The sequence below is a fragment of the Pollachius pollachius genome (assembly GCF_949987615.1).
Source record: "Pollachius pollachius genome assembly, chromosome: 16".
Classification (NCBI taxonomy): Eukaryota; Metazoa; Chordata; class Actinopteri; order Gadiformes; family Gadidae; genus Pollachius; species Pollachius pollachius.
Window position 1 is genome coordinate 13,075,815 of NC_136949.1, and position 24,370 is coordinate 13,100,184.

Here is a 24,370-nt window from a genome sequence, read left to right on the forward strand (position 1 = left end):
CCCCAGAAAAAATGGGAACCGTGACATGACAACCGGCTTGCTTGTTTTGATCAAAGAGGAACAAAAGCATTTGGTGTGATTCAAATGTTTTTTGCAGACTGGTGGATCCCACCCCTCCTCGGCTGGCTGCCCCTCTCCGCTCTCGTATTCACCCACCTTATTTTTCTGACACTAATCGCCGCTGTGCTTCATCTGCCGCGATCCCACTTGTTTTCCATAATTACCGAGTAGAGGCTTAACATCATGGGGTGACATTAATATGGAAAGCGGTACCAATCTACTGCTCCTTGATGCCTCAGGCCATGGAAACATGGTGGGTTTCTTGAAAAGCATGCACACAAGCAAAGACCCTCGCACACACACATACACACACCCACCTATTGTCCTCTCTATTGCGATGCATGGATCACAATACACTGTGGGAGCCACTTGCACTGTACTTCAATACTTCATGTGTAGCATCCATATGGGTCCCACAAAGCTCAGTCAATAGCTATAGCACTCTCTCTCTCCCCCTCTTTCTTGCTCCCGCTTGCTCTCTCTCCCTCCCTGTTACGCTATCTCTCTCCCTATCTCTCTCTGTCCCTCTCCCTCTCCTGCTCCATGCATTGTGGAGCTTTAAATTGATTTTCCGTGTCTCCCAGGCCCCCGCGCTCTCCAACACACCAGGATGTGCTACAGGGCAGCACTGCCTCTCGTAGATGGCCTGCGTAGTTGTGTGGCCTTATTTAAACCTGTGAGAGATGGCGAGAGCGAGAGAGATGGTTTTTATTGTGTTTTGTGAAAGGGTAATTTCTCTGTTTCACCTTTTGTGCCATTATTAGATTACGTGTTTTTTTTTCCCGCTGAAGATTTGGTAGGCACATTGTGTATTGAGCTATTACCTCAAGAGCAGGAAAAAAACAACAACAATTTTCTTTTGGTGGCGTGTGGCTAACTAGGGAAATGTGTATTTTATTGAATGCAATAATCCATAATTCCACACGCACCTGTAGTGTGTGTGTGTGTGTGTGTGTGTAAACCAGTCAAATCTGTGTGTGTGTTTCTCAGGTGCTGAAACTCCCTCTGCCTCAGAGCTAGTGGTGTGTGCCAGCTTCCATCCAATCCAGCTCCTGGATGAGATGAAATCTTCAGTGCGAGATGAAATGGTTAGCTCCAAGCCTACCTTTCTTGTGTGTATATGTGTGTGTGTGTGCGTATACAAACGTGTGTGTGTGTATGTGTGTGTGTGTGTGTTACTGAGTAAATGCAGAGAAAAATGAGTTATGGCCAATGACCTGCAGGGATTACCCTTCGAAGCAAACTATTTTTTTTAATATTGGATTATGGGAATGTTAGTTATTATACTAGTAGTAATGGTTTTGTTTGGTCATTGTTTTTATATTCATTAGTCGTGAAATGATTTGATTGAGAAACATTGTTGTGTTTGAAATTGCCACAGAAGTCCTCATGCGAGGCCTGGCAAAAACAATGTTTTTCATAAGCCTAGGTTACGGTGTATATATACGTTGATTTAGGTTATCACAATGCTACAGCTCTCTTGACTCAAAAGCCCATGATTCACTCTGATGTCAAAGCACTATAGGTGCCCTTCTCTAGTCCAGCAAGAGGACTAGAGAAGCCAATCCATCGCAGGCTGAACAAGCAAGTGTGGACGTTGTATCAGCGATGGGGAGAGAGATGAGAGGCCAGGCTTCTGAACTGGGGGGCATGTGGTGCTCTACTTGGACGCCCTGCCCCGACAGGCTTGGCTCCTTTCATTATTTACTCTCCCCCTGCAAGAAAATCCATTTTAAAGTATCTTTAACCTTTCTCTGCTGAAGCAAACCCTAACATGTGGATCATGATGATCCGGTTTGACATCAGACCAACACACGGCTTGCATATGACGGCTTATAGAACGTCCAGTTGCACTGGAACAGAATTGGCCATAAAATGATAGCATGTAAACCATTTATATGTGAAACTAAATTATCATGTGTGTTGGTGTGCATGAAACGGCTCGGTGTGTGTGTGTTTGTGTGTGTGTGTGTGAGAGTGTGTATGTGCTTGCGTGCTTGCTTGTGTGTGTGTGCGTGTGCGTGTGTGCGCGCCTGTGTCTGCGCCTGTGTGTCTGTGTTTTCTTCCTCGCCACGTGCAGGTGGATTCGTCCGAGTGTCTGCGGCAGTACGGTCTGTACCGGCTCCACAGTCACATGGTCCTGCTGACCCGGTCACGGGAGGGCCCGCTCGAGCCCCCGCCCGAGCCCACCCCGGTTCCCCGCTGGAAGCTGGTACGGCCCCGCCTGAAGGAACACTCCCTGGCCACGGATGAACCCAGAGGTGAGGGCGACGGGGCTGAACAGGGTCATGAAGGGTAGCCGTCGTGAGACCATCCTGATCGCCACCTTTGTGTTTCACAATGAATCTCAGTCTGGCCATGACTCAATCTCAGTCTGGCAGCAGTTGATTATCAAATATGGCAGCCAAAGGAGCAGCACCACTGTAATGAGCCGTATTAAATGATGTTGGGCGTCCCGAATTAAAAAAACATGATGATTCTGTAGGTGGCATGAACTCAAGAATGGCTTAGGCTAAAGGTAGGAAGCATGAAGAGAGTGAGTGACTTCATTTAAAGAAATTTGTAGAGCAGCATCAGCAGCATCAACAGTATTAGGAAACCTAGATGATAGAATGGCTACAAACTGCAGACTGAACACTGTATTTGCGCCTTGCCTCGAGCTTGCATGCTGTTTCTTTTTATGTTATCTTGTTATACGATTGCATGAGACCATTTCTGCTGGAATGCACTAGATCCCTCCTTGAATCAGTGATCACACTTAAACCTCTTTGTTACTGTGAACATCAGCTGTGCACTTTTGCACCGTGCATGCACAACATCAGCACCGTGCAAGTGCACATTAGCACCTTGTGAACAGGCACACCAACATAGCTGGCAAAGCGTAGGGGAAACACTTATTCTGAGAAAAGCCTTCTGTGCCTGTATTGGTTTTTAACATTATTATTACGTTTATTTTGGTTCAAAACTGTTCTGAGATTGCTACACTTTCCGTGGACTTTTTTTTTTTTCTTTGGACACTTCCTCCCCTCATCGCCAATTTAGCTTAACATTTAAACTTCTTTCGAAAGGCTTTCGGTGGGATCAAGGCCAGACTGAGCTGCAGAAAGTAACAGTATGAACTGGCGAGATGTGGTCTCATGAGACGACATGACCTGGGCTGTGAGGACAGATATTTTAATGGATATATGAGTGTGTATTTACTGACGACTAGTCTCTTTAGCAATCTCTTGTGCAGTGAATGACATAAAGACGCATGTTATAAGGGAGGTAGGGGGTCAGGCTTCTTGCTCAAGCATTGCTCAGGGTTAGGCCCTGGTTTCGGGGATTGAACCCAGTACATTTGGGCAGGGTTTAGTCCAACGGCCAACGAATACACAACAAAAACTACACAGAAAATGTGATGGAAACAGTGAAAGGATATGATATGGTAAATACATGCTTGTGATGGGTTCACAGAGGAATGCACATCTCATTTTGGGTAAACATAACATTAATCAGATAAATCACCAGACTTATTTGTAAATGCATATTAGTTTGGAACCCCTCAGTTCATTTTGTTCAGTTCAGTGGCAGCCATCTTGGTTGTTTACCAAGATGGCTGCCAATGCTCCTTCAATTCTGAGAGCTTTAAATCCCTCAACGTCCTATTGGGGTGTATTTTGTATATTCTTTAAATGGAAAGTTAGGAACAATCCAACGTATGAAACATTTGTAACACCCATCGTCAATACAATACCAATGACAAAGTGGTAGCAAAACCACTGGTTCTAACAAACAATCGCAAAACCCATTGTGATGGTGACGTGGAGAAACCATCCGTGAGAAAGTTTTGAAGAAAAGGAGAGGGTCAAGAGGTCTCAGTGTTATGGGTTCCTCCCCTGCCCCATTTCTTGCAGTGCCCCCTGTGCCGAAGCTGGACCGCTTTGTGGAGGTCTTCAGCCCCTTCGCTTCCTACCAGCCAAACAGCAGCAGCGGCCGGCCCCACCCACCGCAGTGTGTACACCCCCGGAATACTCATCTGTTTCTCTGTCACTCTGGCTCGCTCTGTCTAGATCTCTCTCACTCCCTCACTCCCTCACACTCTCTTACTCACTCTCACGCTCACTCTTTGCTCGGACCTAGCAACGTATAGTCTGCACCCAGTTGCTAAATTAGAAACCAAATGTAACGCCGTGGCAAAAATAGTATATTTGTATGTGCGTCATGTCCAACGTCTTACAAAAGACTAGATGTAGGGAGAAAGCTATGACATTTATTATTTATTTTACTTAACAGGGTAGTAGAACTGTAACCAAACATGAAGCAAGCAATCTGGAGTATGCATGTTGCTAGTATGAGAGAGAAAGAAAGCTTGAGAGAGACTGTGTGTGTGTGTGTGTGTGTGTGTGTGTGTGTGTGTGTGTGTGTGTGTGTGTGTGTGTGTGTGTGTGTGTGTGTGTTTGCAAGAGAATGTGAGTATCTCTGTTTCTCTATCTGTTAAGGCTCAGTTTGTGTGCTTTTGTGCATGTGTGTGCGTGCGTGCGTGCGTGCGTGCGTGTGGGTGTTACAGGGACGGCAAGCAGAGTAACCCCAGAGGGTTACCCACCTGCAACTCGGCCCTGTCGTCCTTCACTGAGGCTGAGGAGCAGGAGATCCAGCAGGAGAGCCCTGATCCCACATCAGCTGAATCACCCAGCAACCCTGCTCACAACCAGGTGCCACCACACCGGAGTCCTCATGCTCCACTCTTTAGTCCCGTCCCGAGACCCTCCCAAGGCCTGCTTTACTTTAGCGGGTTGAGATGAGATGATAAATGAACACAATTGAGGTACATTTCAAGTGTTATTAGATGTACACAAACGCACACAAAAGAATAACGCGATGAAGCTACACAAAATGTATGCCTCTGGAGAAGAACATGGATAGAGAGATAAGAAAAAGTTTTAATAGTAATGTCATTCTTTCTAAGCCTTCGTTTCGGCACACACACACACACACACACACACACACACACACACCTGCACCCACCTCTCCCACTGTACACCACAGATGTTGCTGCCCCCAATCCCCCCCCCCCCCATGTTTAATCTCACTTTAATGTGTCTGTGAGACAGAGATAAGTAGAGAGAGAGTGAGTGAGGGAAGAGAGAGGTGTTGGTGAGACACCACAGCGCAACAGAACCAGACGAGCCTCCTAACAGACGAATGAGGGTTCACCAGAATATGGGAGAAGTCGATTGGGAACACAGTGAAGTAGAACGAGCCTGCCTGTGATGGAGAGAGATCAAAAGGGAAAGACAGCAAGACAGGGAGAGAGAGAGAGAAAGAGGGACAGACACAGGGAAAGATGGATACAAAGAGGACAGGGAGAGAGAGACAGAGAGACTGACAGTGAGACGGATCGAAAAAAAAGATAGACACTGGGAGAGATGGATAGAGAGAGAGGTCGGGAGGGACAGACAGACCGACAGACAGGGAGAGAGAGAGAAAGGTTGAAAGAGACAGACATACAGGGAGAAGAGAGAGACAGGGCGAGCGTCTGGTGGTGTGGTAATGGCGGCCAGAACGCGTGGGATTTTTAACCAGGGAAAGGGGTCGTGTACTCTGGCGATGGAATAAACAGCGCAATTAGATGGTGGCGTCAGTGTCAGTCTCTCTTGGGGGGAATCATTATGGCGCTGCACTCTTATAGCAGCGACGGAGGCAGGAGGAAAAATAAGAAGAAAAAAATAACATAGAGCTTGCGTTAATCGCCCTCTTATAACTGTGACCGGTGAGAGTGGGGCTTGGCTGGCGTGCATGCGATCGCGCACACGCTCGCTCTTGATGTAGGGTTCCATATGTAAATGTGGGTGTGTGCTGTTGGCCGGTTCCAGCTCCGAAAGCACCCTGCAACACATGTTAGGTCATGGGTTGGGTGTGAAGAAATCGCTGCATTATTGATCTGGCCAGGCCCACAGAGCCCAGCTTTGTGCAAGAGCGATCGCAGGGTTGTAAAAGAGGAGAAAAAAGATGGCATCCCATGATTAAGTGGGCCCTTTCTCGTTCACTGTTTAGAGTAAGGCGAAAGCATCAGTCTCTGTTGAGGACAAACTTTCCCCGCATTCACCGTTTTAATCGATTGAAATGTAGATAAGCACCCTGTGTCACATCGATTTGCACACATAGGCACACACCCTACTTCTTCCTCCTATTCATTTCATTACAGAACCACTGCGCAGATGTTTAATATCTGCAAAGCATAAAGTCGCACGGAGCAACTTCTTTCACAGGCTTTTATCACTGACTTCTTGAATGAGGGAACGCGATGAAATGGAGAGCACCTGCAGTGCAGGAGAGCGACCTCACAGATGTCAGTCTTTAACAAGGGCTGCCCTGATCTCTTGTTCCTCTCAGAGTCCATCCACACTGCAGAAAGTAAATCAAAGTTCTCTTATTTAACTGTGGTCAAAAGTCCCCGGAGTTGTCGGTTGGTTGGTCAGTGTTTGTGTGTCTTAAAGCACACTATTGGCTCTGTAGTTTTGAGCCAATAGTATACTGTTGCTTTATGGATTAGAGGATTGCGACAAGTACCACAATGACGCATCATGGGCCCACTGCACAAGCACGCCATTTGTTTCTGTTCACCTCAAACAAACCCATACCTAGTAACAGAAGGGAAGCCCAACACACACACATACACATTCAAATTCATACATACACATACACGTATACACAAACACACACACAGTCACGTACACCCCCAGCCACCTGAAGATATTTGTCTCTGTATCACAAATCACAATACTTGTCTCTGTCTGTCTGGTCGCTGTGACTCACGAATGATGCACATGCACACACACCCCCCACACACACATTGACTCACCGTGGTCCTGGCCTGGTTGGCTTTGATGTCACCCTTCTTATTGTGAGCTAAGAATAATGGCACTCCCTCCCCGAGGAAGGGAATAACACGTTAGAAGAACGAAGTTTAAATCGCGTTTGTGCGGGAGGAAATGTCAAGCGGTCGGGCGACAGGTACGGCCTGTTCTTAGCGCTAGCCTGGTTACCATGGCAGTCGGGATGGCTTATTTTCTGCCTTTCTTTTCTCCTCATGGCGACATCGCTTTCTGCCTCGCTCCAGAATAGAACGCTGTATGCCTGCTGCTATTGGGGGGATAACGGTGAACAACAGTATTTATTGCTCTCAGTATCACGAAGAAAGGCTTGGAAACTCGTGTGTGTGTGTGTGTGTGTGTGTGTGTGTGTGTGTGTGTGTGTGTGTGTGTGTGTGTGTGTGTGTGTGTGTGTGTGTGTGTGTGTGTGTGTGTGTGTGTGTGTGTGTGTGTAGGGTTTAGGTTAAGAAGGATAGATAGAGTACTGTATTTAACTGAAATGTAACTGAGGCAGCAGCAACCTAAAAAGGAGCCTTTTTATTTGTGCGGGTCTCCTCCGGTTTTTCTCGACAACCGTTCATCCGATCGGCTTCACACTCGGCGGGTGCCTTGCTTAGGACCCAAGAAAGTGCAGTGTTGGGTGTGAAGTCGTTTGGATGAGCGGTTCTTGAGAAAACGACAAGCAGCCAAACCGAAGGCCAGGCAATCGGTGTCCTTTTGAACAGGCACCGCACTAGTACGGATAAATGACAGAACAGATGTAACTTAGAAAACCACACACAATTAGGTAGGTACGTAAAATGACTAAATATAGATGAATACAAAAACTACTAAACTAGATAGAAATATAGTATTTTTTTTTTTTTTACTTCAATGCAAGATATTACTATGTATGTGCAATTAAAAGAGCAATACATTTTGCAGTGCCAATCAGATGAGTGATCCCCGACCCCCTAATAATGGTCCTTACTGCAGCGACAGCCAAAGAAGCCTCAGACTAGAGCCATTCTGCTGTCTGACCAGTAAGGCGTGTAGGGGGTGGGTTGTCCGTTATCCATTAGGCTGAGCAGATTGCCACATCCTTCTCTTCCAAACCAACTCTAGAGCAGTCCCAAGCACACAGCTGACCTTCTTCTGATCCGTTGGTTCAGTGTCCGAGGTTCCTTGGTTTACTAGGGTTCTCTGATGCGCTATGATTCATACGTTGCCTTTTTTGTCGGTTCTTTTACCTCTTTTTGGCCGACAAATAATTTCCGTCAAATATATAACGAGAGAAAAGAACAAGTCAAATGAGTGGCGTGCGTAAGCGCCATCACAGCTTCTGGTCGCCGGCTGACGGTCGCAGCGGATTAGTGACGGGTGGCTCTTGGTGGTGGGTGGGAGCAGGGGAGGGGTGGTTTGTGTCCCCCATCCCCGTCCCCCATCCCCCCCACGTCCCCCCTCCTGTCACATGGACTCATGTCTCTCCAGCGACGCGCAGCACAGCAGTGCCCCAGCTGGTGTGGAACCACTGGAGGGTGCAGGCGTAGCTCCTCCACCCGCCCCGCCAACCACTCCCCTGTCAGCGATGCACCGTCCGCCCCGCGTCCCTTCCCTTCCCCGACCCCCCCCCCCCCCGTACTCTCTTTCTCCCCCTCTTCCCCGTTTTTTCACTCTTTCTCTTACCCCCTTTTCTCTTTCTCCGTCTCTCACGTTATCTCTCCCTCTTTTTCTATAACTGCCTGTTATGGTGGCTTATATCTGTCACTTAATCATTCCCTCCGTTTATTTGCTTTTATTTTTGCAATCTGTTTTGCTCCAGCCTAATCATTCTCTCTCTCTCTCTGCCTATTCCCTTCTCTCTCTGCCTGTCCCCCTCTCTTTGTATGCCCCTTTAGGTTACTGCAGAGGACGGCAAGAAGGACGGCGTCGCCACGACCAATGGTATAAGCCTTTCTGTTCCCTAAAGCTTGTCAGCCATTGATACGCACACAATGGGCCCTAATAATGGCATGCACGGCGCTCCGAGACGCCACACAAACATTGACTCAGCCAGGGCCACACAGTAGCCGAGCCGAGCCCTGCTGCTTCTCATTCATTCCACTCTTATGTCTGTGATAAATAAATGGAAATAATGACAATTAGAATTACTGCTTCAGCATCCATAGCAGGATGAGGCTGTACCCATTTGACAAGAAGACAACTTCACAGCATATCCCCCTCCCTTCTCCCCCCCCCTTCTCCTCTGTTTGGCCAACCGGTTGGTTCTGAGGCTCTTTGAAGATGCTTGTGGAATTAGGCCCTGGGAGAACCAGCCAATTACCTGCCTTCTGCAGCCCCCCCTCCCCGTTTAGTTGCTTAGTAACACCTGCGAGTGGAGCGAGCAGACCACCATTGCTCAGCAGCAGAAGAGCTGGCCCCCCGGTCGCCTAGGCTCCATGATCAGACGGTCTCTCTCTCTCCCTCTCGCCCTCGCTCTGTTTGGAGTGGAACGCTCGGGGGCAGAGTGAGCTGGTGTGTGTGTATATTTTTGGGTTCATTTATTTATTTATATATTTGGTATCTTTTTTGTCCCTCTTTTTTCTGGGAGGTAGAGGAGGAGGTCGGGGGGCTAGCCTGTGTGTTTGTGTGCCATGACTGTACTGTGTGTGTGTGTGTGTGTGTGTGTGTGTGTGTGTGTGTGTGTGTGTGTGTGTGTGTGTGTGTGTGTGTGTGTGTGTGTGTGTGTGTGTGTGTGTGTGTGTGTCTGTGTGTTGTGCATAACGGCTGTGGGTGTTAGGTGAGTAGGAGTGTGCGCGCGTGCGTGAGCGCTTGCTTAGACTATGCCATTATGTGGGAGTTTGGCCATTTCAAATCACCATGTTTAAGATAAGGATTTGAGTCTTCGATAACTTGCAGTGAGTCACGGGAGGAAAAGGCACTGCTGCCCACAGCATATAAAGATATCACACTCCATATATATATATCCAGTATGTATAGAAACAAATAAATAAATAAGTATGGTTTCTTTATCATGCATTCATTTGATATACAAACACGCTTGAGAACCCCCCATTTCCTTAACTGCCATACGCCGAGTTAAATGATCGGACCAAGTCGTAGGAAATTGAGGATAAAAGATGACCTAAAATAGAACCTTGCGTTTGCGGTACCAAAAAGGCAATGCCGGCAGCAGTAAAAGTCATATGACCTATGGGAACCGCAGAGATTGTTTCTGAAAGGCAGGGTACCAACTAAGTGCAGTGTCCGTAACGGCAAACCGAGATGTATCAGACCTTATTTTATTTCCAAAGGGCATGGCCGACACAGTCATAAGAATGCAATGCGCAACCAGCAAGACCGATGGCCTGGTAAGTGAGTGTGTTGTTGTGGTCCCGCAGAGCAGCAAGGGGCCGAGACAACAGGAGGGCCACAGGTAGAGCGACTCACCAAGAGGCCCACCCCGCTGCCGGCTGAAGCTCTTTCTGCTCCTCCTCGCGTACCACCGCAACAGGATCCGTGGGTGGACATGGACCACTTTACTAAATGCTTCCAGTAAGAGAGACACACACACAGGATAGACATTGTGGACTAGATTGAGATGAGTCTCCCCAGCAAATTCGCTCCTCAACGTCAAACGTTTGCAACATGTCGATGACAAGGTTAGTGGTGTGTGTGTGTGTGACCGAACACATGCATACACACTCCTTCTCCCCCAGGACGCTGCTGGTGTTCCATAAACCACACTCCTACCCCTACCAGCGTCACCAGTCCCAATTTAAGGTGAGCCTGGCGAGGCAACCCTTCAGCTCCTTTTCGCTCCGCACCTCACGTATATAATATGCACTCCATGGTCTCGGATCATTTTCAGTGTATTTGGTGTTTAATTGGTGTGCTTCTGTTTGTTGTGGCCTACAGGATGACATCGTACCCACCAGCCCCTCCAAGGGCGTGTCCAACGGATCGTCCAGCCACTCTTCTGTTGGACAGCTTAGTCATCAGGTACACACACAAACACACACACACGAAAGGAAAATACGTAAATAGCGCGTTCAACATAGTGTTTTGATAATTGTCAAATGAACCCTGCTTCTCGCCAGTTATTATGAACCTCCTTCACCCAATCAACGATAACCAAAGTCAGACCACACCAATCCATTAATGATCCACTTATTTTCACTTAGATCACCACGTTTTATCTCCCTTTTTATCAGTTTGTTTAGCCTATGGTGTATTGCTGAATTGAACACGAACTCAAGAAACTAATGATGACCTTACCTAAATGGAGGCAATGTCTTTGTCATGCTGCAGACAAAATGTTTTCACTCACTCACTGCTGTACTGCTTCAAGAAGTTTCTACTTCAAAGAGTTCAGTTGCTAGAATGCTGGAGTGTGTGTGTGTGTGCACCCATGGATGCACAGCCCACCCAAACATACATGTGTGAAAAGCCTTTTGTATCAGGAAGGCTGAGCAATCTCCCTTCCTTGCTTGGTTCCTTAACTGACACTCACTGTGCGATGCTTTGAGGCACTTACTTACTACCTCTAATGCATCTTAAATGCACTATCCTATTTTATATTTCTATATATGATTTATTATAGAGTTATATAGCCCTCCTCTTCTTATTCTCTTCTCTTCACTTTGCTTATGCACATGAACATGTGTGTCTCTGTCTTGCATGCGGTGCGGATGTGTGTGTGTGTGTGTGTGTGTGTTCTCGTGTGTGTGTGTGTGTGTGTGTGTGTGTGTGTGTGGGCATTCCCTAGGGTCCAGTAAAAAGGGGCTTTCACTACCTGTACGTCGACAGCCTGCAACCTTCCACGATCCTCCTCAGCTTTTCTGCTCTGCTGAACTGGGGAGAGACAACAGAGGAGAGTAATGTTTACGCACGCACGCCCACACACGCACGCACACACGCACGTACTTGCGCGGACCAAAAAAAAAAGCTAATGGACAAATGAACAGATTGACATGCAAGCAAGCAAGATAAAAAACACGTTTTCAGAAGTACCTCATTTGTAACCTTGGCCACATTGTAGAGCGATCGCAGCACGTCATGAAGCTGCTCAACTCCCATGATGCAGTGCTTTGCGTGTGCACTGCTTTCTGACTTCAGATCAACAAAAGATGGGCTCACATCCCACACTCACCCAGCTCTGCCTCTCTCTCTCTCTCTCTCTCTCTCTCTCTCTCTCTCTCTCTCTCTCTCTCTCTCTCTCTCTCTCCCTCTCTCTGCAGAGAGGGAGGTGTCTGTGGGCTCCAGGGCGGGGGTCCTCCAGGTCCAGCCCCACTCCTGGAGGACCCTGGAGTCGCAGTCCCCGCTCCTCATCATCAGGACCACTTCCTGCCGGGCTGCCGTGCTCTCACTGGCCCCCGGGTAGGGTTCTCACACCTCGACACACACACACACACACACACACCCACACACACACCCACACCAGGGCTGCCCCCTACTGAGGACTTTATTTATTTATTTATATTCGGCGTTGCAAGCCGACAGTCGACTAACGGTTGCACTCTTAACGACGTTAGGTGGCTATATGTCTAAGGCCATCAGAAAAATGGTTTGAGTTCCAAAATCCACACTGGTTGGCGTTGTTCTACTTACCAGAGAATTAAAGCCCTTAAAGAGGCAGTGTCTAGAATTGAGGGGCATGTAGCGGACAGGCTTGGTAGAAGCACGTTTTAACTGAAGTATAATCCCATGGAAATAAGCACGGTGTTGGGGTGACCTTAGAATGAGCCCTTTTATATCTACATGGGAGTGGCTGCTCTTTCACGGAGCCTGCTGTGTTTCCACAGTAGCCCGGAACGGAGAAAAAGGCTCTGGAGAGATTGCGGTTTTTAATTCATTCCACTTTCGAAGAAAGTGTAACTGAACCCCCTGTTCAGCTTGAATGTGATCACTTTGAAATTGATATGTTTTGGGCTAAGAGTTCTAGGAAGTGGAGAGGGGGGCGTGTTACCCCCATGGCTATGACCCAATTGTGAATCTTTTTGAGTTCTGTTGCTGTGTTTGAGCGTTGAATGAGCGATGTGCATATGAAGTGCGCCACACATCTTGTCGTTGTACTGGAAGTGTCCGAGAGGTTTAACCCGCTCTCAAAGGTGGACATCAAAATCAACCGCTGGCCAGAGGGAGTTCCACACATCCGCACACACACACCGTGGCGTTATGCATAAGTGTCCTAGAAACGTAACCCTCTCTCGGACACGGTTCATATAGCCAGTGAAGACGACTTTATGCTCCGTCCTTTAACCCTAATCCTATCACATCTAACCCTATATCCTATGTATTTAGAGGATTCAATTATATTGGAGTTTCAAAGACTTTTTAATCGAAGTGTAATATAGCATAGTGAATGTCAGTTTACGGTTAAGGGTGGCAATGATAATTCCTTAATTCCTTAATTTATCCATGTTTTGGAGACATTAGGTTTGAGGTTTTGTACCTGTTCGATAACTCAAAGTATTCTATCACTCTTCTGGAGAAAGTTGGTTTCCAAAACCAAAGTGTTGTGATACATCTGCAAAAGTCATGTTATCACAAGCAATCTATATTCAAATACTGCAGTGCACTTCAACATTGGCTTGTGGCGCCGACTGCTCTCAAGATTATTGATCAATACATATAACATAAAGCGATAATTTAGGTCTAATAATATTGTGTTCCACTCTGGATGCAATAAGATGATTTATTAGCAGTATAGGGATGGCAAAATCGATCTTATAAATAAATGAATAAATGTTCCTTTCTTGCAAAACGGAAATCCCGACATATGTGTACCTTTTCAGCCATCTGATTTTAATTATTTTATCGATGTGGGAAAAATGCAGAACCAAACAATTGCATTCATTGTAAAAGCACCTATAGTTTTAAATTTACAGTGTACTAAAAACTAAAAACAATTCCTATAACATATCATAATCATCCCTTCATGGAACCTCATCAGGTGATACTTGAGTGGTTGTGGACGATGACAACATCATTTGTTGCCATTGCTACCAGCACACGTAAAGAGCATCCCACTTCCCAAATGCATTGACAAAGCAGCTCTAAATGTCTCAGAACCACCATGGAGGAGACCTTGAACATAATTATTTAGTTAATTGTATTTCAACACGCAACTTAATTTCTTAGAAAACAATTGCAACCGAGCTCGACGGCTGTCATAATAGATAAATGTATTTGTTCATATTTTTGGTGCTTGTGAATGTATGGAGCTCCATTGAGGGGAGGGGTTAATCTTAGTAGCGGTGTCCAGGAGGGTTAACCTCCGTGGGCATGTATAGTATGAATCCCCGGTGGGTGGAGGGATGGATGGATGGATGGATGTTAATAATTGAGAGAGAGAGAGAGAGAGAGAGAGAGAGAGAGAGAGAGAGAGAGAGAGAGAGAGAGAGAGAGAGAGAGAGAGAGAGAGAGAGAGAGAGAGAGAGAGAGAGAGAGAGAGAGAGAGAGAGTCCTGCCCTACTTCCGGTTCTCACTTTCACTTGCCTCTGTTCCACTGTACAACTTCCCACAGAGGCTCCTTCCATCAATCTGTCCAAAAATAGGAAGCATGAAATTAGCTATTCTACTTCTACAATTCTAGGCTGACGTGTCCACTGTCCACTTACTGCGCATCAAGTTGCAAGTAAAGGTACGATAACCAATATTTCCAGATGATATCCCCAATGGGTTTTTTGACTATGAGCTCCCATACTTACACTAAGATCATTGAAACCCATACTTATCTTCCCATGGGGGAACCCGTTATCGTGGCTTACTGAATGTAGATAAAAGCATCTCAGTGCAATGTTGACTTACAGAGCCAAAACCCTCTCTGTGCTAAAACTCTCACAGCAAAGATCAAGCAGGAGTTGTCGGGGTAGCTCAGACGCTCGGAGGAGCAGGAGAAAAAGTGCCTCTCATGTCCTAGTCTCTATTAATGGCTGCTGACCTAGAAGCAGACAGGGGCCTAGTTTCTGGGGTCAGGCAGAGGTACCTGGCAGTGCAATTACCACAGAGCCGTAATCACACACATAGCACTTAGCTTATCATGCCGTCGGGCCCCGCGGAATAGACATACAAAAATGGGATTTGAAAATGCTTTTGTGCAGCAGTCAGCCTATGTGCTTTCTCTCTCTCTCTCTCTCTCTCTCTCTCTCTCTCTCTCTCTCTCTCTCTCTCTCTCTCTCTCTCTCTCTCTCTCTCTCTCTCTCTCTCTCTCTCTCTCTCTCTCTCTCTCTCTCTCTCTCTGTCCTTTGCTCGCTCCTCTCTTTCCATCCGCCCCACCTTGGGATGTGATAATGTTGTTTTCCTCCACTCTTCCAATTTTCCTCATTGTTTCCAGATTCTACTCACTTGTCCCTCTCGTTGTTTTTTATAAAACAATGCGATGATTTTCTTTGGTTTGTGTTTCCTCCACGGCATCAGTCCCCCTCTGCTTTAAGTGCTCGGGCCATCATCCATTTGTCTCTATGATGGCGGAGTTATGTCAAGCGGTATAATGGCCGGTGGAGTGGGGTAGCTTGGCTGTCAGGAACATTGTGCTTGCAGACTCCTCATACACACGCATGCACGCGCAGAGACACGTGCGCATACACGTACAGCACATACACATTTACAACCCACGCACATCGCACATATATGTACTAAAACACAAACATGTTTACACACATGTGCATAAACACACACACGTTAAACACATATGACTCACACTGTGCACCATAGGTGCATCCACGCACACATTCAACAAAAATACATTTCAACACATAATGCAATCACACCACTTAGAAACGCAAATGCGAAAGTGTTTGTACTTGCGATTGCAAAGTAAGTTCAGGTTGCTATGGTGACAAATAAGTGGCTTGGATGTAAACATGAAATGCGACAGAGAGCTGATTGCAGACCGATGAACGGGCAAAGTATTCCATATGTGAGAAGCCAGTATCTGGTAATGGTAACCTGCATGTTCTCCTCTCTTCTCTCTCCAGACGCCACACGCTGAGCATCCACGTCAGGGCAGCGTTGGGCTACCACGTCCATCTGTACAGCATGGCTCCCTTTGTGTTCGGGGATGAGGAGGCCGTCTTGCCCCACCTAGCGCAGGTCAGTCACTCAACTGTTGTGTTTTTATTAGTGCTGTCAGTTTAACGTGTTATTAATGGCGTTAACGCAAACCAATTTTAACGGCGTTCATTTTTTTATTGCACGATTAACGCTCTTTTGGCCTGGCGAACGTTGTAGTTTTTTCACCTGCTGTCTAGCAACAACTACAACACCATACCGGATCTAGCTACACCGGAAACAAAACAACAAGCACGCCGCACAAACTTGTTGGGGCAAGCAAGGATACGGAGCGGGTGAAAAACTCCTTAAAAGTGTGTGTGTGTGTGTTTGTGTGTCACTCTGTTTAAGCCTGCACGAGAGTTCAATTTTGTCATTAGCTGTTACGTCTTTCTGACCAATCGCAGTTCAAGGCCCACCTGGGCTGTACCACTTCGGGAGGGGCCGCTCAGTTACTCCCCTTTAGACAAAATCAACGTGGTTGCGACGTTGACAGTTAGTGAGTGTTGCGTCTTTTGAGTGAGTGAGAGGTTGCTGGCACACAGCTCAGGCTGCTGGACGGCACTGCAATGAAATTTTATAAATGCAATATTGTTATCCCGCAGTACTCAGCCCGACAGCCCCGATACGTTAACGGCCCACCGGGAATTCTCCCGACTCTCTCGATTACCACTCCGCCACCCTGTGTGTGTGTGTGTGTGTGTGTGTGTGTGTGTGTGTGTGTGTGTGTGTGTGTGTGTGTGTGTGTGTGTGTGTGTGTGTGTGTGTGTGTGTGTGTGTGTAGGCGTTATTCGATAGCCTGGTAATGTGTATAGGCCTACGTACGGTAGGAATATTCATACTGGTTTAAATAATAAATGTTAAAGTATTTCCCAGCTTTGCTGAGCAAGAGTTTTGTTAGAAAGTTCAGTGATTGAAACAAATAAAAGCCTGGGCTATTGATGTTTTACGGTAGGCCTACCACTGTCATCCACCTACCCGATGTCAAGTGGACCGGGTTGAATTCACTGCGGGTTTCTCTTCTTATATCCATCTTACCAAATATATTTTATTACTGTCCTTCTCAACACTCTGATCTCACTAAAGAAGACTATAGAAAAAAATGTGTGATTAATCACGAGTTAACTATGACATTAATGCGATTAAATATTTTAAACGCTTGACAGCACTAGTTTTTATTCTTTCCCTTACCTCCTCAGCGTCATCATCTCAGACGAGCGGAGATGTATCAATGCCAGGTTGTGCTGATGCTGATGCGGTTGCTTCTTGCGCAACACGCATAGCCTTGGAACCAAACGAAGCGAAAGAAAGGCTCATGTTTTATTTGCCTTGGCCTATGCGTCTGGCCCCCCTAACGGTCAGACAGCAGACTGGGGCCTAGATCAAGCCAATCCCGACCGCTCACTTCATACAGGGCGGGTTTGATAGGATGACTGTACAGAGGGACCGCCCTTTGAGAGCACAGTTGATGGGCAACCAAGATGGCTGTCGCTGATGCCTCACATCTTTTGGTTGCTGTGATCGGTTGAAGGTCTAACCAATTGTGCCCAGAGGCATTTTTGTTCTGTGCCCGTTGATAGTGCCCCTTGGTAAATCGAAGTGACATAAGGTTGCAGACTATTACGCAGGCTATTGGTCTGGCGATGTCAGGCTACAACACACAGGGATCCGGTTGAAACAGGCTTTGTTGGGGAATAAGGTTTTCTGTGGGGAGTGGTTGCCACTCAACACATGAAGCTGTGAGCATACAAAGATTTCCTCTTCTCTGTGTTTTCCCTCCCTCTGTGGTCCAGGAGAGTGTGCGTTTCAGAGAGCAGGCCGCGTCCATGCTAAGGGCTCTGGGCAGCCTGGTGCTGGGCTTCAGCCGGGAGCAGACGGCACTCAGGACGGCCCTGGAGGAGGCCTGCTGTCCACAGACCTGCTGCTCCGGCCTGGAGAGAAGGACGCAGCGGCAGGTAGGCCCGGTGGCTCACACACTCACACACACGCAAGTACGCCCGTTCACTGAAACACACACACACACACACACACACACACACAGAAACACACAGAAACACACACACACACACACACACACACACACACACACACACACACACACACACACACACAGAAACACACACAAAAACACACACAGAAACACACAGAAACACACAGACACACACAGACACACACACACAACACACACACACACACACACACACACACACACAAGAAGAAGAAATCGATTTCTAACCCAATGCTTTGCACATTGCCTGGCTTGTGTCTGTATGGGTATGTGCGTGTGTGTGTGTTTGTGCTCTGATGTGTGCCTACGTGCGTGCGTGTCTATGCGTGTGCGTGTGTGTGTGTGTGTGTAGGTGTTCAACAGTGCAGTGTACACCACGCTGTCTCTGGCCCTGGGCAGGAGGCTGGCGCCAGAGGAAGGCTCTGCCGTGCGGGCGCTCACAGCCGACCCCCTGCTCTTCAGCGCCGACATCACTAAGCACTCAACGGCATGTAGGGAGATACACGTGTCTCTGTGTGTGTGTGTGCGTGCGTGTGTGATCATTTGAACCGTCTCGTTGTGTATTGTGCTGCATCTGTTTTGACATCCTCACATCCCCTCCTACAACACAGCAACTATGTATGCAAACAGTGTATGACAGCCCTGCAGGTGTGTGTGTGTGTGTGTGTGTGTGTGTGTGTGTGTGTATGTGTGTGCGCTTTTTCATGTGTGTGTGTGTGTGTTGCGTGTACGTGTGTGTGTGTATTTGTGTGTTTGTATAGCGGAGGCGGTAGCATTACCCCCAGAGGGCTGGCAGGACAGACAGCCCACAGACAGGGAGGCCCACGCGGTCACCGTCCTACAAGCAGGCTTCAAAGGAGTGTTGACGAGGGGGGTCCTTAAAGCCTCCAAACCAGGTAAACACACAGTGGGTAAAACAGGCCCCGCTGCATCAGGAAGCATTTCTATGGAGCCATGCATTGCGGGTGGGAGCCAATCGGAATCCATATTAAAGCAAAATAATTGTGTTTAATGGAAAGGGGGGATTATGTCGTTAACCACTTTTCATATGGAAATGCTGATACGTTGATGATAGCTAATATACGAGGATGACCATGCTAGATCTCGATGTGGGCTGTGAAAGGAGGGTTAATTTAAGGAAATGGGAAAGTGTTTCCAGATGCTATCGCACCAGTCATAAGGCTGTGTTTCAAAACTTCCCAGAAAAGATAGCGTTTTGGGCCGTGTGACGTCAGGGAACTTTAGTTGTACTTATCTTTTTACGTAGTATTTCAGACTGCTATCAAGTTCAGCTGCAGTGCAAGTAAATATGAGCTGCTTACTGTTCTCTATAGAAATGTAAGCCTCGGATGAGTTATCTGTAATTTGCTATTCTGACGATTAATTTGGTAACAAGCACAAAATTATATTTTCTTTGATAAAAAAAAGAAAAATGCTGCATCACGTTTTACAATTCCCTGAACTTTCTAAGTGAGATAATAAAGGCAATTGCGTCATAATAAAAGGTACTGTAGGGAAGATTTAAGAGCAGTTATTTGAGGAGCTAATTAACATTTTTGACAGACTAATCAGGTCTAAAATCACCTCTTCCCTGATTGGTTCAGGGAATTCAATTTGTGTGTCATCACAGGTGAATGAAATGCACCACATGTAAGGAGAGAGGGAGCAGAAAAAAAGTTTCTTTGGTAATTTAGTTCAAAATTGTTTTCTCTTCTGCTCCTTTTTGCTCCCTGTTTCCAACTCTCAAATCGTACGTACAGCAGCTTTAGTTAATTAGTAATCTAATAAATAAATAATTCCTCTGACATTTGTTATGGATTATTTAAAGGAATATACAGGATCCTAATATTGCATGGTATGCGCTGTCTCAACTCCATTCATACAAGTACACACCAGACATCATGGGTTTGTCCACTGTTGATATTTACCTATGTGTGGACAGCAAAGGGAGGCATTCTCTGTGAGACGGTGATGTGAAGTGATGGTGGTGTGTCTACCAAGTTATGAAGGCCTAAAAAGCCCTGATGAGGGTCGTCACTGAGGTTTACAAAAAAAGAGTAAAGTGGACTGCTTAAGTAAATGCATGTTCACAGAAGGACACAGACAAAGACACACACACATACACACACACACACACACACACACACACACACACACACACACACACACACACACACACACACACACACACACACACACACACACACACACACACACACACACACACACCCAGCACCCTAAGCCTTGTCCTGCTTTGTGTTCCTCCTTCCTTTACGTTGAGCCGCTGGCCAAATGGACGAATGCTTATCGATGAGCCTGCCAATCTTACTTAATACATCGTGACAGGTGAGGGGGTGGCGTGGAGTCAGGGGACAACACACACACACACACACACATACACACACACAGACACGCACACAGATTCACAGATTTAATCGGCAAGAACCCCAGTGGCTGAGTACAGCAGATGGAGAATCCATAAATGTATCGGAGCATAGAGATAGAGATTCTGAGGGTGATTGTTTACACTCACACTATAATCGAGGCGGATTCTATGAATTTATGTGTCTGTGTTCTCGGACTCAGAGTAACTCATAACCTGCCGAAATACGTAAATTATCAGTCTGTGGAATGCTCTTGATTCTCTCAGTAGCATTTTTGTTTAGAAATTCAATTTATTTTTCTTTGTGAAAGCTAGGCTATGAATGATGACAACTCTTGTGTTGTATTTGATGATATTCGCTTTACATCCCGACCATATTCAAGAAATGTAAATACTCTGACCCAAAAGAGATCATTGGATGGTAGATGGTAGCTGTGTATATGATGTTATCTGATGGTGTCTGTGTCTGTCAGACGCCTGTCATAAGCTTGTTCATGGTCTGCCTTTCCAACTACCCAGATGCCTGCGTTCGCTCCAGCCGTACCCTCACTGCTCATTGCCAGAGGCTTCAACAAGACTAGGCAGACCTATTGCTAAAACTAACGAGTTTGTCATGTGTTTTGGGGGAGTGGATTTAGAGGGAGGTCTGAAAGGAGGGGTGGGATTCTTTCAGTCGGATTGATTAAAATCACTTTTACTCTGGTTGGCTTCTTCTAATTGCCCACCCCAGCTTTAATATTTGCTCACTGTGGCGGTGGCTCCCCCAGTGGCTGACTGAACACCGCTTGAGATGAGGGACAAGGGCTGCCATTCTCAATTTGTTTCCCAGTGCCCAGGGCTTGCTGTGTTCTGTGCCGGCTGACTGGAACACATGACGCCATTGGCCCCTACATGTTTCACTGTAGGTCACACATATGGACAGGCACATAGCGAACATGGCTAAGACACACACACACACACACACACACACACACACACACACACACACACACACACACACACACACACACACACACACACACACACACACACACACACACACACACACACACACACACACACACACACACGTTTTGTTTTGTAAAAGTTCAGTTAATTTGGCAAATTTCATGTTTGATTGTCTCGCAAAGGAAACTGAATTTGCAACGAGGGATAAACATTTGAACCATACTCCAAATTAAAATGGATAGTTAAAATGTTCTAAGGATAACAAGCACGTAAAAGGATAAAAAACATATGACCATGGTCAGTAGTGTGACACAGATAAAGTGGCAAGTGTGCAAGATGAATGCAAGATTATAATTATTGCAAATGTGGCAAATGTAATGCACATGGTATGAAGGACAATTTAGTCTTCACACACACACACACACACACACACACACACACACACACACACACACACACACACACACACACACACACACACACACACACACACACACACACACACAATGTCAGGAAATGGGCCTGTAATTGACACCTTCTCTCTACAGGGATTTGTTTACTCCGAGTAGTAAAAGGGCTCTGAAAGAAGCACTTAAAGACTAAAAGAACGACCAATCACCGTCTGAAACATTTTGAAAAAGCCATTTGCGGAAAGATATATAAATAAAGCAATTATATCAGGATGCCTGTCCTATTTGAGTTGACAAAACAAATAAACAGCAAAGATCCCCTTTCCCAGCCAATGTTGGCATGTTACAAAGTGTGCCAAGAGTTGCTTGATGTATTAAAGAGGCAATGGCAGCTCATCATCTTACTCATCGCTGGCATTATCCACGTCCCGCCATAATGACGCTATTGATTCTGAGAAGTGGCCAGAGGAAGAGGAAGTTGCAGAGGAAGGGAGAGGAAGAGCCGGGAGTATAGTGAAGTTTGCTGGGCTTGTACATAGGTGGGTGGGTACAGTAGGCAGTGAGGTAGGGAGGTGGTATGTATCTGTCTATGTGGATGAGGTGTCATACCCGCCCCGTACATATACAATACACGCACTCACTATGTAAAGGGATTTCGGTGTATTTTAAAAGCTCTATATACATGAAAATCAGTCCTTTGTTTGTTTACTGTATATGCATATAGGTTCGTGGTGTGGAAGGAAGTTGGTAAGTAGGTGTGTAGATAGATGCCTGATGAATAGGAATGAGTGACCTGTGCGTTTTTTCTGTGCAGCTGTCAGTCTTTTTGTACTATGCACATGCACACAAAGGTGCACACACACACACACACACACACACACACACACACACACACACACACACACACACACACACACACACACACACACACACACACACACACACACACACACATGCGCATGGCCTCACCTGCACCCAGGGTACTGCATCTTTCATGAAACGCTCTGTCATCACTGGAGCTGCCCGCTGGGATGAGTGTCATGAGGTAATGTCAAGGTGTGAACACTCTCCGTTGGTCGCTTCTCACCAAAATGAGCAGCATATATTCAATTTCAACACATGTCCATCTGAACCGAGCTCCCCTTGAACTATGTCAAAAGTAATCAGGTGCTCAAGGTGTGTTGTCTCGTTCCTTTGATGGAAAGTTGCTTGTACCATGTGTCTTTGCGTGCATGTCTAATTTGTGTGTTTGTGTTTGTGTGTGTGTGTGTGCGTGTGTGTGTGTGTGGTGCGTGTGTGTGCGTGTGGGCGCGCGGGGGGTCATCTTGCCCAGGAACCAAAGAAAATCTCACTGCGTCCAAGACTCTGGCAGACATGTGGCCTAGCGTTGAATCTGACGCAGAGAAGCATTCCTCCATCTTGCTGTGGTAAGTAATGCATGAAAAAAAATAATAACAATCACTTATAGCGGTATACGTCCCAAACCACAGTACTTCTCATTGGGGCACCCATACAAAACAAACAGAACAAATGAAACAAAATAAAACATAAAAAAACACAAACACACACAAAAGGCCGGTTTGATCAGCAGACCTCCAGCGTGCGGGACCCTACATGCACGCTCCTGCCCGGCGCCTTGTCGGGAGCCATGTGCTGCCGCGTGGCATCTGCCTCTTGCCATTGCCGCGTGCCCAGGCTGAGCTCTCTCTTCAGGCTGTGTCCTGTGGCGACCAGGCAGGGAGCATTTTTCCACATTGTGCGCCACGCTTCACCCCGTAGTACCATCTGCTGTTTATCCTCTCCTCCCTTCAACCGGCTAGTGGCGGCTGCACATCGACCCGCCGCCATAGGAAGTAGTGCCGTGTAGTGTGTGTGTGTGTGTGTGTGTGAGTGTGAGCTTCATTTTGCATTGGTGTTGTGGAGTGTGTAGTGCACTTGTAGTGTGTGTGTTTCATTTTTTTGAAGGCTTTTGTGTGTGTGTTTCATTTGGCAAGTGTGTGTGTCTGTGTGTGTGTGCGCACTGCCTTAGTACTCACGTCAAGCTCATTGACAGAAGCAACCCTTGGTTTCATTCAAAAAAAGATGAGCACATTTGTGATTCTCTCCAATCTCTGTTGCGAGGGTCTTGCTCGGTCAGAATGAATGTATTATCTAAGGAGATATTGCAGAAATAGAGACTCTTTTTGAAGGGTGAAACCTGTAGGTGGAGATCAAGTGATGGGGATGGTCAACTTTTTCTGTTTATTTGACTGATAAGGGATAGGTGAAAATGAATAAATATAGAATAGCAGAAACATAGCAAAGGGACGAAAACATATTTTCAAGATGTTTTTATCATTGTGTATATTGGTGAATTAGTTGGGTTCCAAATCTCTTATATTGGAATCAACTTGCAGTATTCTTATTGTTATATTTTTGTCAATAAATCCACAATTTATTGTTTTGTTTTTCTGTTGGGGCCTTTTCTTGTGCCACAGCAATAATGTGTAGCACAGCCACTCTTCAGCAAAAGGAAAAGGTCACTACTTGTTGGTCAATATTCATTCAACTGCACTCCCCTCTCATACCTAAACTCCTCCACATCCTCTACCTCGCTTCCTCTCCCTCCTCTCTTCCTATCTCTCTCTCTCTCTCTCTCTCTCTCTCTCTCTCTCTCTCTCTCTCTCTCTCTCTCTCTCTCTCTCTCTCTCTCTCT

The 24,370-nt window shown here is 46.4% G+C and overlaps 1 protein-coding gene across 1 annotated transcript in view; it reads left to right on the forward strand.

Moving 5' to 3' along the window:
- The window catches only part of adgb (androglobin), a gene marked incomplete at both ends in the record, with an annotated part of 58,995 nt that overhangs the window by 14,455 nt on the left and 20,170 nt on the right, over nucleotides 1-24,370 (forward strand). Inside the window, 11 exons of the mRNA XM_079753162.1 lie at nucleotides 2,141-2,321; nucleotides 3,957-4,057; nucleotides 8,792-8,837; nucleotides 10,274-10,427; nucleotides 10,592-10,655; nucleotides 10,791-10,874; nucleotides 12,154-12,251; nucleotides 15,854-15,968; nucleotides 17,720-17,881; nucleotides 18,287-18,425; nucleotides 18,696-18,795. Of these exons, the coding sequence (XP_079609288.1) occupies nucleotides 2,141-2,321; nucleotides 3,957-4,057; nucleotides 8,792-8,837; nucleotides 10,274-10,427; nucleotides 10,592-10,655; nucleotides 10,791-10,874; nucleotides 12,154-12,251; nucleotides 15,854-15,968; nucleotides 17,720-17,881; nucleotides 18,287-18,425; nucleotides 18,696-18,795 (1,244 nt within the window). The remainder of the gene's footprint in view (nucleotides 1-2,140; nucleotides 2,322-3,956; nucleotides 4,058-8,791; nucleotides 8,838-10,273; nucleotides 10,428-10,591; nucleotides 10,656-10,790; nucleotides 10,875-12,153; nucleotides 12,252-15,853; nucleotides 15,969-17,719; nucleotides 17,882-18,286; nucleotides 18,426-18,695; nucleotides 18,796-24,370) is intronic.